At 39.8% G+C, this 17,486-nt stretch overlaps 1 protein-coding gene across 6 annotated transcripts in view; it reads right to left on the bottom strand.

Annotated features, from left to right (window-relative positions):
* Positions 1-6,119: 6,119 nt before the first annotated feature.
* Positions 6,120-17,486, bottom strand: part of RAB30 (RAB30, member RAS oncogene family) — a 72,474-nt gene continuing 61,107 nt past the window's right edge. For all 6 annotated transcript variants that reach the window (XM_057749853.1, XM_057749850.1, XM_057749851.1 and 3 more), the window contains 2 exons: positions 12,199-12,382; positions 6,120-9,251 (listed from right to left, as the gene is read on the bottom strand). In XM_057749853.1, coding sequence (XP_057605836.1) covers positions 9,001-9,251; positions 12,199-12,382 — 435 coding nt within the window. In that variant the 3' untranslated portion in view covers positions 6,120-9,000. The remainder of the gene's footprint in view (positions 9,252-12,198; positions 12,383-17,486) is intronic.

Genomic DNA, 17,486 nt, shown 5'->3' with positions numbered 1-17,486 from the left:
CCATATAATGTGTTTTAGCCAGAAGGGATCTTAAGATATCTAATCTAGTGTTCATATTTTACAGCTGAGAAAATTAAGGCTTGAAATTAAATGATTACCCCAAAGTCACACAGCTTCTCAGTGTCAGCTGGGATTAGAGTTTGACTCCTGCTTCTCAGCGTAATACTCCTTTCAATATGTGATAGGATAAAACATCTTTCTCGCCTTTGGAAATAATTAGCCTATAATTTTCACATCCTGAATATAGCAAAGAAATCTTATTTAGTGTTATAATTTGAGGAGGCCTTACTCAGTGTAGCCTCTTATTTTACAGGAAAGAAATCCGTGGTGCAAAATGTTAAACAATTTGTCTAAGGTTAGCCAGTTAGAGTCAACATTCAAACTCAAGTCTCCAGATCCCCAAATCCAGAGCGCATTCTGTGTCACGCTGAAGGACATTAGTGTACTTAAAGCTTGTACGCCTTTTACATAGCTTGATGGCGTATGATTGTCCAAATGTGGGCAACAGGAAATGTTTATTTATTTACAAGTACATGGAGAAGTAATTTCCATTCATCTTTTTAAAAAATTCTGTTACAAATAAAACGTTATTAATACATTCATCCTTTGCACACAAAATACATTCTTTTTACTTTTACTCTCAGTATGAATTATTTCTCAATAATAAAAACCAAAGCTACAAGGGACAGTCAAGTGGTTTGGCAATCTGACAATGTTTTTTCAAGAAGGAAAACCCAAACTTTAAAAGACAGTTGATATACATAAAGGAAATTGTATATTAAATGTGCTCCTTCATTGAATCCTAGAAGATTGAGTGCTGCTCTCCAGCATGATTTGTAGCCACCCTTTCAAAAAATGTGGAGGACTTAGAAATTCTATATGTGAAAGATGCCAGACACAAAAGAGCACATACTGTATGGTTCTATTTATATGAAATGTCCAGTATAGGCAAATCTATAGTGAGAAAATAGATTAGAGGTTGCTAGATATTGGTGGGGAAGCAGGGAGAGTGATTCCTAATGGGGACAGAATTTCTTTGGGAGATGTTGAAAATGCTCTGGAGCTAGAGAATGGTGATGGTTGCACCACTTTGTGAAAATACTACAAAACACTGAATTGTACACGTTAAAGGGTTGCATTGAATGGTATGTGAATGTCAATTTTTAAAAGAGAAATGCAACTTCATTTTAAAATATTTTGCTCAGATTCCTGCTCTCTCTTCCCCCTTTTTAATGTTAATTGAAGTTTTCATACAATCATCTTTCTACAGAATGTTTTCAGCTAATGGCACTCAGGTCATCATCAGCTTACATTTCTAACACACATTTTATTTAAAAAAATACATGAATACATAAGACATGATACAGCATACTGTTAATATCTGCAATATTAACATTTAAAATCAAGTATTTTGCTTGTGTTGAAGCTAACAGTTAGATTTTATATACTGGTGTATCCAAATATTACTGAGAGCCTATGCTTGAAACCAACAATCAATTAAGAGTTGAGTTCAGAAGATTCTGTGATGAACATGTTCATTAAAACTATGTTTATATTAAGATCCATGTTTCAATGGGAAGAGATAGGAAAAGGGAAATCAGGGATTCTCTAAGTCTTCATAAAACAGCTTCTCTAAATATTTTAACTAGCTGCTAAGAAGACCTCCAAAATTATATATTTTGTATTTTATTTCATCCCTATACTAAAAGTCATGCATTTAAATGTATGCAACAATATATATGGGGCACACTTTTTCCCTTTAGACGATCAAAAAATCTCTTCTTAACCCTTTATTAGCTGAAATTTTAAGCAAGGTTTTTTGTTTGTTTGCTGAAAATAGCAATTTCACACATTTATATTTATTTAAGTATATCTAAGTAGCTCCCTTACATATCATCAAAGAGGCCCCAATCATCTGGTATGTCTACTCGACACTTCAGTGAGCAGAAATTAGAACCAGAATTCCAGTCATCTGAAATTTTCTACAACAGGAACATGAAAGCCCCAACATGCCTTAAAGGGATAAAAGGATTCACAAAAAAAAAAATTTTTTTTAATAAATCAATTAACATTTATCGTCAACGAGCCTACAAGAAAGTTCTACTAACATTCTGCAACTGTATAGGACAAGTGAATATTTATTCTTAATGATTACTTTCCAGAAAGCAATATGTTTAGCAGCTGTTTTTCAGAGGGCTTATCAAGTTTTGCTATTGTTATTTCATCCAGGCATAACTGTGTAAGCTTAAACAAAAGCTCTGCACCATTCAACCAACTAGTGACAAATTATCCTAGCAGACCAGAGTCATACCTTTTGTTATTCTGTGCAGGAATTTTTGCTTTATTAGGCATTTGGTATTCCAATTTTTATTTCAGAACATAGTGCACACGTAGAAAGGGAAAGAAACCTTGCTAAATTTAGGTGTTGGTAATTATGTCTATCAAATAATGTCATATATGAAATTACATTCTAAAAGCAGTTGACAAAACTGGGATTCATGACTCCATTTTTACCAAGAGGAGAAAATAAGAGCCACACAACCAGAATAATCCTTCAGAAGCACACTTGGTTATCAATTATACGTTAACTAAAGAAGAACATATGGATAACTGAAGAGTTAATCAACAGTAAGATTGGGATCTAAATCTGATATCAACAAGAAGCTAAGAGTTTATAAATACCTATCCTGACATTCCCCAAGGGAATAATAATTATCACCTTGATGAGCTTTTTCTGTCAATTAAAAAAAATGAGGCAAAAGGGCAATAATAAATGGCAAACATGGCCCTTTAAAAAGAAGACAGGATCAACCCATTTTTCTTCTCATGGAGAATGGGATCAAGAAGAGAGAGGTTCAAATCGCACTGTGAGGTATCTCAGTAATAAGGTTAAGTTTCCTGATAATGAGCTTACAACCCTGGAATTGCCCATAGGGGGAGAGAGAGAGAAAGACTACCTTTCTTGAAGTAGGTAAAGAAGTGGAGTCTCTTGGGTAACAGTTATGCACTAAGGCAGAAGAATGGATCAAACACGTGATTTTCTTTTAAGGCCCTTTCAGAAATGGAGCTTTTTTTTTTTTTGAAGTCAGGAGGGTTCCTTGTTTTGTTCTAAGGATCTATACTTGTATCAGACCATCCAAGGTCTGCTCTTAATCAAGGAGAAAAGAACTAACATTTGAGTGCTTACTGTTTACCAAGCACTTTCAGCTTATCTAATTTTCACAATAATCCTGACAGGTATTATTACTATTAGTCTATCTTGTAGATGAGGAAACTGATGCTCAAGAGATTGTGCTTTGCATAATGTTACAGCTAATTCATGGGAATATTAGGACTCCTCACACCTAGCCTAGTGTTCCCCCTCCTAAATACCTCCCTACACCACTCCCTGAAGTGTCAAAGTCACAACCCAGCAAGGATTCCATCAGGAACTGGAACACAAAACACCTCTGAAAATTCTGCTTTAACCCAGTGGGAAAGTAAAATCTTGACTCATGCGCTTCACGAAGTCAATTAAAGAAGAGGGTAGCATTTGTGCTCTGACGTCTTATCCAAAGAAGTCAAAGAAAGTCTCACCCAAATTCAAGTGTTTCTCACCATACTGATGCAAGACCGATGACTTTTTTTTAAAAAAGACCAATGAAGAGCTTTGGAAGGATGCAAGTTACCTTGCAGGTAGAATCATTTGGGTCATGGGCTTTATTAGCAAATGTTGCTTATAGTTATCTCTGATTTTCAAATCAAAGACCTATATTGTTACTTTCTACGTGGAGCAATTTGGCCTCCGTTCTTTTAAAATTATCTTCAGATCATGTTTTTTTCAAGATAATCAAACCAACTAATCAAATGTCATTTGAGATTTTTCCAAAATAGGTCTTGGGGCCTGCTTTTTGCCAGTGACCACCAGCCCATCTGTGACAGGCGCTGCAGACTTTCGTGTCGGTATATTTATGGGATCTTTAACGGAAGATTCTGCTCTGCTAAAAAGGCCTATCCTGAAATCCTGAAAAGATACCAACTACTCACTAAAACTCACTAAAACTGAGCATGGCTTTTGTTTGGCAAGTGACGTAATTCCCACGATTTCATGTAACTTCTACTAAAACAATACATTTTTAATCTTTAACTCAAGAATCAGTTTGTGATTTCAACAGGACATCAATGAATGGACTGGCAAAGCAATCCCAGCCTAGGGCATAACAGCAAGCCAGTCTCTTGACCTAACGACATGTGATCAACCTCCTTCCTGTGGAGCAGGATGCACCTTGTGCAGAAGAGCAAAGCCTTCAAAAAATCATTAGCTGTGGGGCATCAGATATTTGAACATGTCACAAGGAGCAAAGTACTACAACACAGAATTTTAATAAGTCATCTGGTCCACCCCAACAAATGCTGGGATCCTCTCCACATCATCTTTGCCAAGTTCTTATCTACCCTTTGCTTGACAGACGCAGCCCCTTCCATGGTGAACCAAATTTTTGAGAAAGTTCTCCCTGATGTGAAGTTCAAATCTGTGGCCCTATGACCTCTATTCAGTGGGCCTCATTCCACCCCTTTGAACCACAGAGTCTTGCTCTAATGTACTAATTGTATTCCTCTCTCTTTCTCAAGCTAAATTTCTCCAAATCCTTCAAATATTCTTCAAATGTCTTAAATTTTAAACTCCTTCACCGTCTTTGTTATGCCTCAATTTGTTTTTAAACTATGGCCCACCAAAATGACTGCAATGTTCCCATGGTTGTAGGAAAGGAGATGAAGTGTCATCTCCCTTGCTCTAACTTTATTACATTAATGAGCTGTTGGAAGGGATGATAATTTCTTAATTCAGTATGCTCTCTCCCCAGTGTGAAGAATGTAAGAGAAGCCAGTTTTCCCTCCAAACACAAATAGGCTCATGTCACAGATATAAAATCCAAAAAGAAGAAAAAAAAAACAAAAACAAAATACATGCATTCCTCTCTTATCCCCAAATTAGTGTTCAACTGCATACTGCTTATGTGGAGTACATTTTGTCAGAAGGATGAGATAACACATGTTTTTTCACTGCTTTTCATTTGCTAGTTGTCTCAAGAGTATTACAGTTGCACTAAAACACATCTGTCAGGGCCATGGTTGAGGAGAATAAGTAACCAGTTGAAGTTAAAAAAAATTCTAGAAGAAAAGCGTAAACCCTAGAAGAGCTCTTCCAGAGGCTAATATGGCGGTGGTCCCTAAAGTACTTACGATTGTGAAATGCACAGAGTTCTATGGGATTAAGGAACAGAAAATGTCTATCTTTAAAGCCATTGGTTTGATATATGGAGAAAAGTTTTTTTCTGATTATAATATGATCTCACTCATGTAGCTTATCTTTAAAAAAAAAGAAGTTTTCATTTTAGTCAGAGGACCAATTCAAAATCACTTGCAACTGGTATTCATTCAGAAAGATTCATTACCTGAAACTTGATGCTGGACCTGGAAGAATTATGGGATAGCTTAAAGGGTAAATGAGGCAAAGCATTATCTAACACCGGAAGTCACCAGTGTCCTCCAAAGATATACATTCATAAACAGAAGAAGAAGAAAGAAGAAGAATCCAGTCCCTGGTTAAATTCTGCCTCCTCTCTCCAATAAGTCTAAATCGCTTAAGGTAAATAACCCTAATCCAAGTATCTTATATTGGTCAGTGTTTTTTACTTTCTTACCAAACTCTAACTCAGAAGTTGACACATTGTCAAACCAATCTGTTTCACTTTCATTTTTAGTTATTTTCTTGCCTCTTTACTCAGAAGTGCTAACATGAAATGACTCAAATAAGAAAAGGAAGAAAAGGCCAGGAAAAGCTAATGGCCTATTTGAAGTAATTGGCAGAAAGGATAACTGGCCCCATATAATCAAATTTAAATGTTAATATAATTCAACAGATCTAACAAAAGCATATAGAGGACTAGGAAGCCTTGCATAGGTAGAGGACAAAGCATAAAACCCTTTAAGAATACAATCTACACAAAGCCATAATATCATTAATATGAGCAAACTATATGATTTCACAGATTCTCCAAATCTGACTCTATGAGATGAATATGATGCACTGTAAATGGAAAAAAAGTTTTGCCATATATTTAGTAACTTTATTAAAAAAAAGAAGAAGATCACACCAAAATGGAGGCAAACATGGACTCCGGTAGTCTTACGAGTTAGATCAAGCCAAACTGAATTATGAGAAAACTCTTTTTCACCCACCATTAAGTGAGAATTCATTTTCACTTAAGAAGGCTCGTCTTAGCAAATATTGCCATGACAATAAGAACTAGTAGGCAAACCAAATAAGTTTAGGTCCTGACCTGGGTTAAGATGACCACATTTAATTAGTGTCCTTTCTCAAGTTCTATTTGAGAAATTTCTGTTTAACCAGAAAAGCTCCTCTTGGCACTAAGTTGTTTACTCAACTAATATTCACTGAGCACCTACAATATTATCAGGGCTTGTTCTCAAACTTGAGATACAACAGTGAACAAGTTTCCATAAGGCCTAATTTAGAATTCATACAACTAAGAGGAAAAAAGAAACAAAGCCCTACATTCTCATGTGTCCTTGCTGATGTGCTGTAGATGGGTGACTGTAAGTACAGAAAGGCTGAGAGGATTAACGGGGAAGAAAGGGGCCAAGAGCAGAGCTTTCTAACCCCCTTTTGAGTTCAGTTAGGAGTGGGTAAAGGAGACAGACCCCTAGGAAATAATCTTAGAATGCAAGAGTGGTCCTACAACCTGTTATCTTAGAACTGAATTTGTCCAATCTAACAATATTCTGTTCTCTAAGTTCATAAAGCAACTTTTTTTCAACACACTTGCTGCTGTGAGACAAAGTTGGGTCATGATATGCTGGGGACTTTGGATTTTTGCCCTAAATGAAAGATAGTAAACCTAAACTTAGAGACATTTCCTCACCATTTAGAAAGAGTTCTTCTGCCCACCTTGATCGGCTTTTCTGAATACCTTTACTTGCTGGCTTGGTGGGGGAAGTGGGGAGGGAAAGGCAACCATGATAAATTATTTTGGTTGGTGTTTATTAAAATGATTTTTCTTTCCTACAGAGATAGATTCTAAATAAAAGCGACTCAAACTTCTGCGATCTCTTTCTCTTATCCACAAGATCAGGACAACCACGGTGAGGCCAGCCGTAGGTGTCAGTCCCTTAAACAATATGTACAGTCCCCATGTGCAAGTGATGGGTCTCTCTGAAACCTGCTAGAGAAATGCTAGAAAGGCTTCACCAATGTCACGTCTCTACATGACACTGCTTTAAAATTCAATAGCTTTCACACATCAATATATCAGGACCGAGACTGCCAACCATCTACAGCAACAGTGGAATTACATGTCATATCCTTATCCCATTACTCATCCCTCTGTTACACTAAGCAGCAAGCTACAGAAATATCTGACAGCATCAACACCAAAGAGGTTTAATCATTTTCCCAATTTGCATTTATATCAGGGAACCAATTGGAAGGTATCAAAGTATGGCACTGAAGAAACAGTAACACATATTCAGCAGCACGGCTTCCATTTGTTTTCAAATTGGCTAAGTAAAGGCATATATACCTCAATCTGAATTGGAGATTTGCAATAACACATGCATATAAGGAAGGGAGCAAAGGAGGGGGATAGGGAGGAAAGGAGGTAAAAGGGGGAGACCAGGAAAGAGAAGAAAAGAAAAATAAACATGAAAGAATGAATGGTCATGAGTCAGAGAGTAACATTACTACAAGGAGATGACAAATGACTCTTCAATCTTCTTCTACAAGCAGAATTTTTCTAAAGTTATCATTGCAGATACAAAAATGGTTCGTGAGACTTTTCATCTGTTGCTATTCTCACTTACCATACTAAAAACATCTACAAAATCCTAAGCCTTGGTCTGTCCAAGATGGATAGTACCAGGAAGTAAAAGATGTGACCTGCTATCAAGGACTGTGCTCTGCTTTGAACTCTGCACTGCAGTCCATTAATCCACAGTATTTTGGTCAGATGGAGTCTGTTTTCTTATACTACTCATAATGTCTTAGAGCTAATCTTTTATATTAGGGTATCGACCATTCTCTCTCTTTTTTTTTTTTTTCATTTTTCAAACTTTTTAATTTACTTAAAGGGTGGAAAGAGGAGAAAATGGAAGAAGAAAGTGGTAGAGATTTACAGGGGAACAGGAAAGGAAATGTAGTCTCTTTTCCAACAAATCTACCCTAGTAAAAGGTCATAAAGAGACTTTGAGAAAGAGAGCTGATTCATGGACTTCCCTTTTTTCTTTTTCATTTTTTGTTTTGTTTTGTTTTTATTTCTATGTAATGCATTTAAGGACATCAACGTACTAAAACGTTTGGTCTGTGAAAGAAAGCGGAATCATTAGCACCAAAAGGAGTCATGGAGCTTGTATATGTTATTAAAACAATGATTGTTACTGTTGTCATGGGTAAAGGTTTCATTTCATTTTTACAACCCAAAGTTCTTGAAAGTGCCCGTGGAAAAGAGAAATAACACTTTTCAAAATCTCCATGGAGTCATCAACACGCACCACAGAGACAGGACTTGGCCTTCCCAGTTTTGGTTTATCTGGTAGACAAGAAAACCAGGGCCCCCAGAAGCCCTAAAGAGCAGCCCCCACATGCACCCACTGACGTGCAGGAGGGATCCCTACAGTACATTTCCCCCTGGACTGTGTTCAGGAATGCGTTTTACTTGCTTTTTTAGAAAAACAAAAGCAACATGCTCTGCAGATCATGGAGCGCCTAGTGCAATTTTCTCCTTGATCCAACTCCAGACTGCAAAAGGGTGAAACCGTTATATGTTCTGCTAATGCTGGCCTGTGGACCAGGCCCTTGGCCTGTCATGCTTTGTAAGCTCAGGAGCCCACAGGAGTCAGAAGGTCCCAGAGCGGGAGCCACAGGCATCGCCAGATCTGCCCAGCAATTGGTGGCCCATCAGGGCAGCTGCTGATTCCTCTTGCTTCTCCTTGCCTCAGCCTTTAGTTGAAATTACAACAAGTCAAATAGCTGATACTTTTCCCTTCTCCAGGTAAGGGTGAGGATACATTGTTCACAAGCGTGTTCTGCCTGGCTTCACGGATGAGGCGGCACGCCAAGTCAAGGAAGAGTTTCTCCACGTTATCGGATTCCTTGGCTGAGGTCTCCAGATAATACATGTCCTGAGCTTCTGAGAATTCTTCAGCTCTCTGCTGGGAGACCTCTCTCCTTTCAGCGAGATCAATCTTGTTGCCTAAAACAGCAGTAAAATCAAAGAGGGAACTGTCATTTGACTTTCTTGCAATTTTGGAAACATCAAAATTCAGCTCCGTATCTGAAGTCAAACCAGACAGATGGGCAAGGAAAGCAAAACAAATGTGACTGTGATTCCTGGATTGTTTATTTTTAAATATCAGTGCCATCTGTAATGGCAAAGAACTGGAAACAGCCCAAAAACCCATCAGTTGGGCACTGGCTGAATAAACTATGCTACAACCATAGTTATTTGGAGTTTTTTGCCACCATAAAAAGCAATGAGGACTATCTCTGTAGGCTGCCACGGAATGAGCCATTAGGATATATTGTTAAGCAAATAAAGCAAAGTAGAAAAAAGTGTATATAATATACAACTGTCTTTCTAAGGAAAAGAGATGAAAAAATACATAGTTTATTCTTTTTTTAATGAGAGACTAAAACAAAACTTTAATTTTAAAGATAATGGTTACCTATGAAAGTAACAAGGTTGAGGGATGAAAACCAGACCTTTCTAAATATATTTCGTTTTATAGATTTGACTTCAGAACCTTATCGATGTTTTATGCAATTATACAACTAATATGAAATTAAACTTAGAAACGAATTCCTGAGGCTTCCCTGGTGGCAGTGGTTAAGAATCCGCCTGCCAATGCAGGGAGCATGGGTTTGATCCCTGGTCTGGGAAGATCCCACATGTTTCGGAGCAACTAAGCCCGTGCACCACAACTACTGAGCCTGCAAGCCACAACTACTAAAGCCTGCGTGCCTAGAGCCCATGCTCTGCAACAAGAGAAGCCACTGCAATGAGCCCACGCGCCACAAAGAAGAGTAGCCCCTGCTCGCCATGACTAGAGAAAGCCTGCATGCAGCAATGAAGACCCAACGCAGCCCAAAAATAAATAAATAAAAACAAAAATAAAAAATAAAAGTAATTCCTAAAGTTGAAAGCAAAATGAAACAAATGAACCTGTTTATCATGAAGTGGCATAACCACACAAAGAGGCACTATTTCAGGTGAGTTGACAATAATTTAACCATGCATCCCCAGTGGCATATACCCTAAGGACAAAAAGAATTGAAGGAAAAAATCTTGAACTGTTGCAGGAATCATCTTGTCAGTGGTAGTGTTGTCTTCATTATTCTGGGGCTGCTATACATGTTTTAGGGGATAAAGCAAATGAGTAATTACGCTGGTGGCACTGGGACAGGAATTTTTGGCATGGGAGAAAGGAAATACAGATATTAAGATTAATGAGGTTAAGCAAAACTTCTATAGTCCTGAATTACAAATGGAAGTATCAGTGTGACTAATTCATGCTGTTATTTTATCTTTAAAAAATTTTCTACTTCTATATTGGAAATCTGACAAAGGTGATATGTCCACTGTGTAACTCGGCAGTATTGCTCGTGGTAAAAGTGACCCTTGACTGATAAATTCCATCTGGCCTGGGAATTCTATGTATGGATTATAAATACCTAAATGGAAAGCCTTAACTTTGGGCTTCCCTGTGTGTGGTGATTCTCAGGGAAGAGACCCCGAAAGTTGGACCTGCTGGGTTGTTACAGGAGAGACGGGCTCCTATCGGGCACTGAGGCTTCTAGCCAGGGCAGATCCTGCACTTGTCTGAAACAAGCCTTTGTCCTCACACCTGCACTGTCTGGGGAGGTTCTGGACAGCCGTGGGGACAGCTGTGAGGGCTGCTTCCACTGAAGAGGAATGCTTGATGCTGACTTACTATTAAGCTGTGCTTCCTGTCCTATATCCTTCTAAGTGACTGTGATGCTATGTGGCCTACGGTAATCTGTGAGTCAGAATGTTTAGCAGCGGGATCTTAGCTCACTGAGTGGAAGCGTGCCCCCTGCAGTGGAAGCTCGGAGTCCCAACCACTGAACTGACAGGAAATTCCCAGGCAGAAAACATTTTAACAACCAGATATTATGAACACTTTTCCATCATCAGTAGAGGATTTTTAAGAATCTGATCTGTTTCACTGCAATTACATTTTTATTGTGTGTATTTGTCACCACAAAAAAACCATGGGTTGGAACTTCCCTGGTGGCGCAGTGGTTAAGAATCCGCCTACCAACGCAGGGTACACGGGTTTGATCCCTGGTCGGGAAGATCCTACATGCCTCGGAGCAACTAAGCCCTTTCACTACAACTACTGAGTCTGCACTCTAGAGCCCATGAGCCACAACTACTGAGCCCACATGCTGCAACTACTGAAGCCCATGTGCCTAGAGCCCGTGCTCCAAAACAAGAGAAGCCACCTCAATGAGAAGCCTGCACACCACAACAAAGAGTAGCCCCCACTCGCTGCAACTAGAGAAAGCCCGCGCACAGCAACCAAGACCCAATGCAGCCACTTAATTTTTAAAAAAACCCACCATGGGTTGTTTTCTGCTTTCCCCCCATACTAAATAGAGGTTCTAACCTCCCACAAGAGGAAGCAAACTGCAGAATTTTCCTTAAGGGATTCTTTCTGAAAATTAGAATTTCTCAAATCAGTATAAACAGAAGAAGGAAAAAAATTAACCAAAGTCCATTTTTTTAGGTAAAAAACAATTGCTTCAATAATGAATTCCTTATCAACTTAGATATATTTTACTTCTAGACCAGCAGTTTTCTTGGCCTAGATTTTTTTTTTTTTTTTTAATGTTTAGCAGCCCACCTCACTTTCTTGGCAATTCACTTTCTTCCCTAGAGATTGTACTGATAGGAAAATCAATCAGCAATATTTTCTACTTTACTTTTCTAAACCATCACCATGGGATAGGATCTATTTCATTTTCTCTTCAATGTAATTCAGAAGAACTCACCTCGACTGCATGAATTACAGAGCTGTAGACTATACTCTTGGACGGTACCAAGGCACAAGCCTTATATGACTATAAATTCTCTGGTGCTCACAAATCAATTTCCCTCCTCATTAGTCCTTACTTACCCACTAGCACAGTGATGACCTTGTTGCTAGCGTATTGTTCTATCTCCCGCAGCCACTCAGGAAGGCAACGGAAGGATTCCTCACAGGTTATGTCATAGGTGAGGATCAAGGCATTGGCGCTTCGGTAATAACTCTGGGTGATAGACCGAAATCTCTCTTGACCTGCTGTGTCCCAGATCTGAAGCTGTAAAGGCATAAGAGAAGGATCAGGTTGGTGAAGCAAAAAAGAAGGAAAGCATTCCCTTACTTTAGTTTAGAAACAGAAACACCTTCACCCAAATAACTTCATGATTATTTTTTGCCCTGTAAAAAGAAAAAGGCACCTATAACTTTTTAAAAAATTTGTTGGGTGAGCCTGGTTAAAGATAGGGACTTGCTTTGTTTGTTTGTTTGTTAAATTATTTTGAGTTTCCCTTTTATTCTTTTTAAGGCATTTACTTTTGTATAACTCCATTTAAAAGGTGAAATTAGGGTATTTATAATCTACTTAATTTTTATTGTAAGTCTATTTCCCATAAGAATTGCTGTTTTTATCCATAGATTCCTCATTGCTCGTATCTTTAATTTTCCATTTTCCAAATCACAAAATATATTCCTATGTCTTGTTAAAGCTTTACATTCCTGTAACATATTTCAAACGTTCTCATTTTGGCTGTAAGCAATCCCCTCTATTCTTTTTTTTTTTTGTAATTTTTCTTTACTATTTTATTATTTACTTATTTATTTATGTATTTTTGGCTGCGTCGGGTCTTCATTGCTGCATGAGGGCTTTCTCTAGTTGCGGCAAGTAGGGGTTACTCTTCCTTGCAGTACGTGGACTTCTCATTGCAGTGGTTTCTCTTGTTGCAGAGCATGGGCTCTAGGCCCACGGGCTTCAGTGGCTGTGGCATATGGGCTCAATAGTTGTGGCTCACGGGCTATAGAGCGCAGGCTCAATAGTTGTGGCTCACGGGCTTAGTTGCTCCGCAGCATGTGGGATCTTCCTGGAGCAGGGATCGAACCCATGTCCCCTGCATTGGCAGTAGGATTCTTAACCACTGCGCACCAGGGCAGTCCCTGCTCTATTCTTTATTAAAAACGAAACAAAACAAAACAGACAACTAAACTATTGAGCATTTACGTGCCAAGCTCTATTCTAAGCACTTTACTTATAATAGCTCACTTAATCCTCGCAACAACTCTATGAGGTAGGTACTATTCCTACATCCATTTCTCACATGAGGAAACTGAGGCAGAGAGAGAGTAATTAACTTGCTCAACATCTCACAGCCAATATGTCCTAGAGCTGACTCAACCGGGCAGTGTGGTCCCAGAGTCCCTGATCTTAACCCCAATGCCCTATTACAAAAGTTGGGATCCAGGGCAAGCTGTCACTCTGTGATTGCTGGCATTTCAGTCAGCAACTGGAGAGGGAAAAAATCCATTCAAATGAATATACCAAAGCATTATCTTTGTTAATGAAAAGAGAAGCAATGCCATGGCAGACAAAGAAAATAAGTTCCCTCCATCACGTGTAAGCTCTGTGACCTTGGGCAAGTCACTTAACCTCTTTGGGCTTCAGTAACTTCTCTACAAAAAGAGGTTTCTAATATGCAAACCTGTTGAAGTCATTTACCACTTTGAAAACCTAATAACTGATGGTTCTAACAACAAAGAAGGCAAAACACTTCTCACTTCAACCTGAATCTCCCTGCACAGAGCAGACTTCTGAAAGAGAACTGTTCCCCAGAGAGACTGCTGAGTACAGAACAAATCTGAGGCCTTGAGAAATTACACTGACAATAATCTTCCCTTCTAACTGCATCAATTTCATGTGTCACAAGATGCATTCACCCCCAGTAACAGAACATCATTTCCTCAGGGAAGACCTTCTGGAAGCTTCAGCTTAGACCAGGTTCCCTATCCCCGCCCCCGAATAATCTCTCCTGCAGCCTCCCCTATAATTCTCCCTCACAGCACCTGACACATTTAAATCACTTATTTATTTGTAGTCACCTATTTCTTAACCATATTTCACACTTCATATTCCTCACTAGAACCAGAGTTTCATGAGGGCGGATGTTGGGGTCCCTGTTACTCACAGTTATCCCCTACATCAAACACAGCGCCTGGCAAATATGTCTCACTTCATCCTTACAACAACCCAGTGAGGGAGGCAAGTGTACGCCTCCCTTTCATTAACAGGTTACTTGCAAGCCTGGGACTCAGACTCCAGGCCTTGTGACTGCCGGGAGAGGACTCAGTCCACACACCGTGCTGCTTTGCTGATTTAAATGTACCTCTGCATCCAAAGAGGATGAGGCAGCCGGTGTCACCCTCTGCTCATACCAGTTTAGCTGAGGAGACCGATGAGTGACCGGTGGTCCCTGCCACCAATCGGTGGCACACAGGCTCCCCTTTGATTTGAAGTCACAGCTGCCCTTTGATGATGTACATGAAAGCCTGTGTATGCTGAAGGCGACCATACAGATGTTACAGCTCTTGCCAGGACAAAAGCTACTTCTCTTCTCTGCCTCAAACCTAGGGACATGGTTCGCCTCAGCCAGGCTGTGAGGCTGTGTCTTAGAACAAGAGACTATTATTTTAATGCCGCACTGAGCCTTGAAAAACACATGTGATTGGATTTAGTACTGCCAATCATTAGAAATCAGTATATTCTCATGACTGGCACATCTTGAGAACAGCTCTGAGAATTAAAACCACTGAAATATTTTCTAGAACAGTGATTGTATGTCTTGGCCGACATGGAGGCTGCTTTCCCAAAGAGGGCTGCCTGTTTCTAGCCTTGTGGTTAATTCGCAAGGAGATCCTTTATTATTCAACTCGGTCTCACTATTCTCTCTGCAATTCATTTGCTCTTTTTCAGCATTTATAGATAATTAGCAGATGCAGAAAACTGTGCTAAGCACAGGGAGGGTGCAAAGAGAGATAAAACACGATGCTGATCTCAAAGAGCTCATCGCACAGGGAGGATGAACACATAGTTGACTAACCGTGGTAAGATATGAGATGTTCTATTAAAGAGGGGCCAGAAAGAGAGTGTCTCCTGGTGTTAGTCTTATGTCCATCAATATGCTCTCAATACCACTGCCCTGGGCTTTCTAACCCCTCTCACCTCCAGTATGGGGGCTGCACTGTTGTCCACTCTCTTCTTTCTACCACCACTTACACCCCCTGTTGCCTCACTGCTACAAGAACGTACTGCAATCATTAGTTTACTACTGCATCCCTTTGTTAGACTGGGTTCTCTGAGGGCAAGGGCTGCCTCTTATTTAACCTTATACCCCCAGTGCCTTCCTAAAACAGTCCATGGTACATGGTGGACACATTGGAATAATGGCTAACTGAATGAACAAAAGGTGGTGAAATCATAAAGGAAGGATGGATTCATTCTGCGTAAATGATTAGTAGGGCATTAAAGACAGTTTCACAGACGAAATGTTTGAGCAAGATGACAGTAAGTTACTAGGCAACAAAGATGCTTTACTTAACATAGTGCGTGGCACAAAGCATCCACTCTGACACAGGATGGCTGGATGAATGAAAGGATGGACAGACAGCTGAAAGAACAAATACATTTGTGTACTTACAGGATTTTCCTATCTATGCAATATATACTTGATGAGAGAAAAATCCAGCAAATCTTCTACTTCTATTATAATTAAGCTCCTCAGGTTAAAATGTCATAGACTGAGCTTAGAGTTTTGCTTATTACTCATTAATTTATGATAGGCTAAAAAAAATCAATGGCTAGAAGAAAATTCTATATAAATTTTAATTATATTTTCTACCCAAGGTCACCTTCATAACGCAGACCACTTTAAGAGAAGAGCCTCTTCCTCAACTTTGCCTCTACTGATTTGGCACTAAGAACTTAATAGCTACGAGAATCTTTCTAAGTTAACCTTTGATTAGCTGCCTGTGATCTTGGGAGTCATCCTGGAAAGAATGGGACCTGCAGGGGAGGCTGAGGGAGGATGATGAGCAGTCAGGAGAGAACCCGGGGCTCCGGTCCTGCCCTGCCGCTCGCCAGACGGATGATCCTGCACAAACCGCGGGTGGATTCTCTCTCCATTGGCTCTATGGGGCCCTGAGAAAGCCTGAAAACTATTAGCAAAAAGACACTTAACTCTCACCAAGAAGAAGGATCCAGTAAATGTTAAAGAACCGACAACATTAAGACAATAACTGTTTCCTTAGTGAAGCCTGGGCTGCTCTCCTCACGTGTCCAAGTGTTAATGAGACACTTGGATTAATGTGGTTGAAGAGGGTCACTTTTTATCTTGATTCTACATATATGGCTAGAAAGAATCACAGGCAAATTAATTAAGACTGGACTTGGGAGAGGAGCCAACTCTCACTTCTCATAGATAAAGGTCCAGAGGCCTAAAGTGATGATAGGAACAGGAACTGTGCTATGATACAAAGATGAGTAAGACATAAACCTTGTTCTCGGGGCGCCTGTGGTCTCGTGGTACAGTCAGATGCTATAAAAAGATGGATTCTAGCTGAGTATAATCAGTACTTAAAAATGAGGTTATGGCTCACAGAAAGTGGAATAAACGTAATACCTAAACCTGGGGATTCAGAAAGGAAAAATAAGCCTGTTCTTTAACAATGGGGGCCATTTCTTGTTCACTGCTATCTATTCCCAGGGCCTGGCACATGGTAGGCATGAACCTTCCTGGTCAGAGGAATGAACTCACACGTACATATGTATGTAAATGAGAAACCCAAATATCTGGAAATAAAACACCTAAAACAGGAGTTATCTTAACCCAGCTCCTTGGGATGGCAACTACCTCCCTCTGCTGGAACAAGAGAGAACTACAAGTGGCTCTTCCTGCCACTGCCTCTGCACACTCCTGGCTCCCTTCTGTCCCCACCCAGCTCCCTCTGACCACCCCAATGCACTGTTTTTCTGAGCTTTCCAGTTGGCATTTATGTGGATTCCACACCCTGCTTTTATTTTCCAGAGCCCCCAGCTCTCCATCACTATTGTATTTGGTATAGATGTCTTTGCAGTAACAAACCCCTTTGAGGAGTCAGGACTGGAAGAGACCCTGGGAAAGCTTCTGTCCCCCACTCAGGAGCTTCATTTTAAACATATCTCTGTGTGTTTGTGACATGCTATAAGAGCACCCTGGAGCTTCTCTGCCCTTCCTGAGGCATCCAATGGAGGGAGTACAGATACCTATGGGAGAAGGATGCAAGTGACATGCACTCAAACTTGGGATGCTGAGGTTCGGATGCTGAGGTTGGGTCTGGCTAGAACTCTGATGCCACAG

This window comes from Hippopotamus amphibius, chromosome 9, assembly GCF_030028045.1.
Source record: "Hippopotamus amphibius kiboko isolate mHipAmp2 chromosome 9, mHipAmp2.hap2, whole genome shotgun sequence".
NCBI classification, from domain to species: domain Eukaryota; kingdom Metazoa; phylum Chordata; class Mammalia; order Artiodactyla; family Hippopotamidae; genus Hippopotamus; species Hippopotamus amphibius.
Note: the sequence above shows the minus strand (reverse complement) of the source record. Positions and strands in the feature narration are given on the sequence as shown.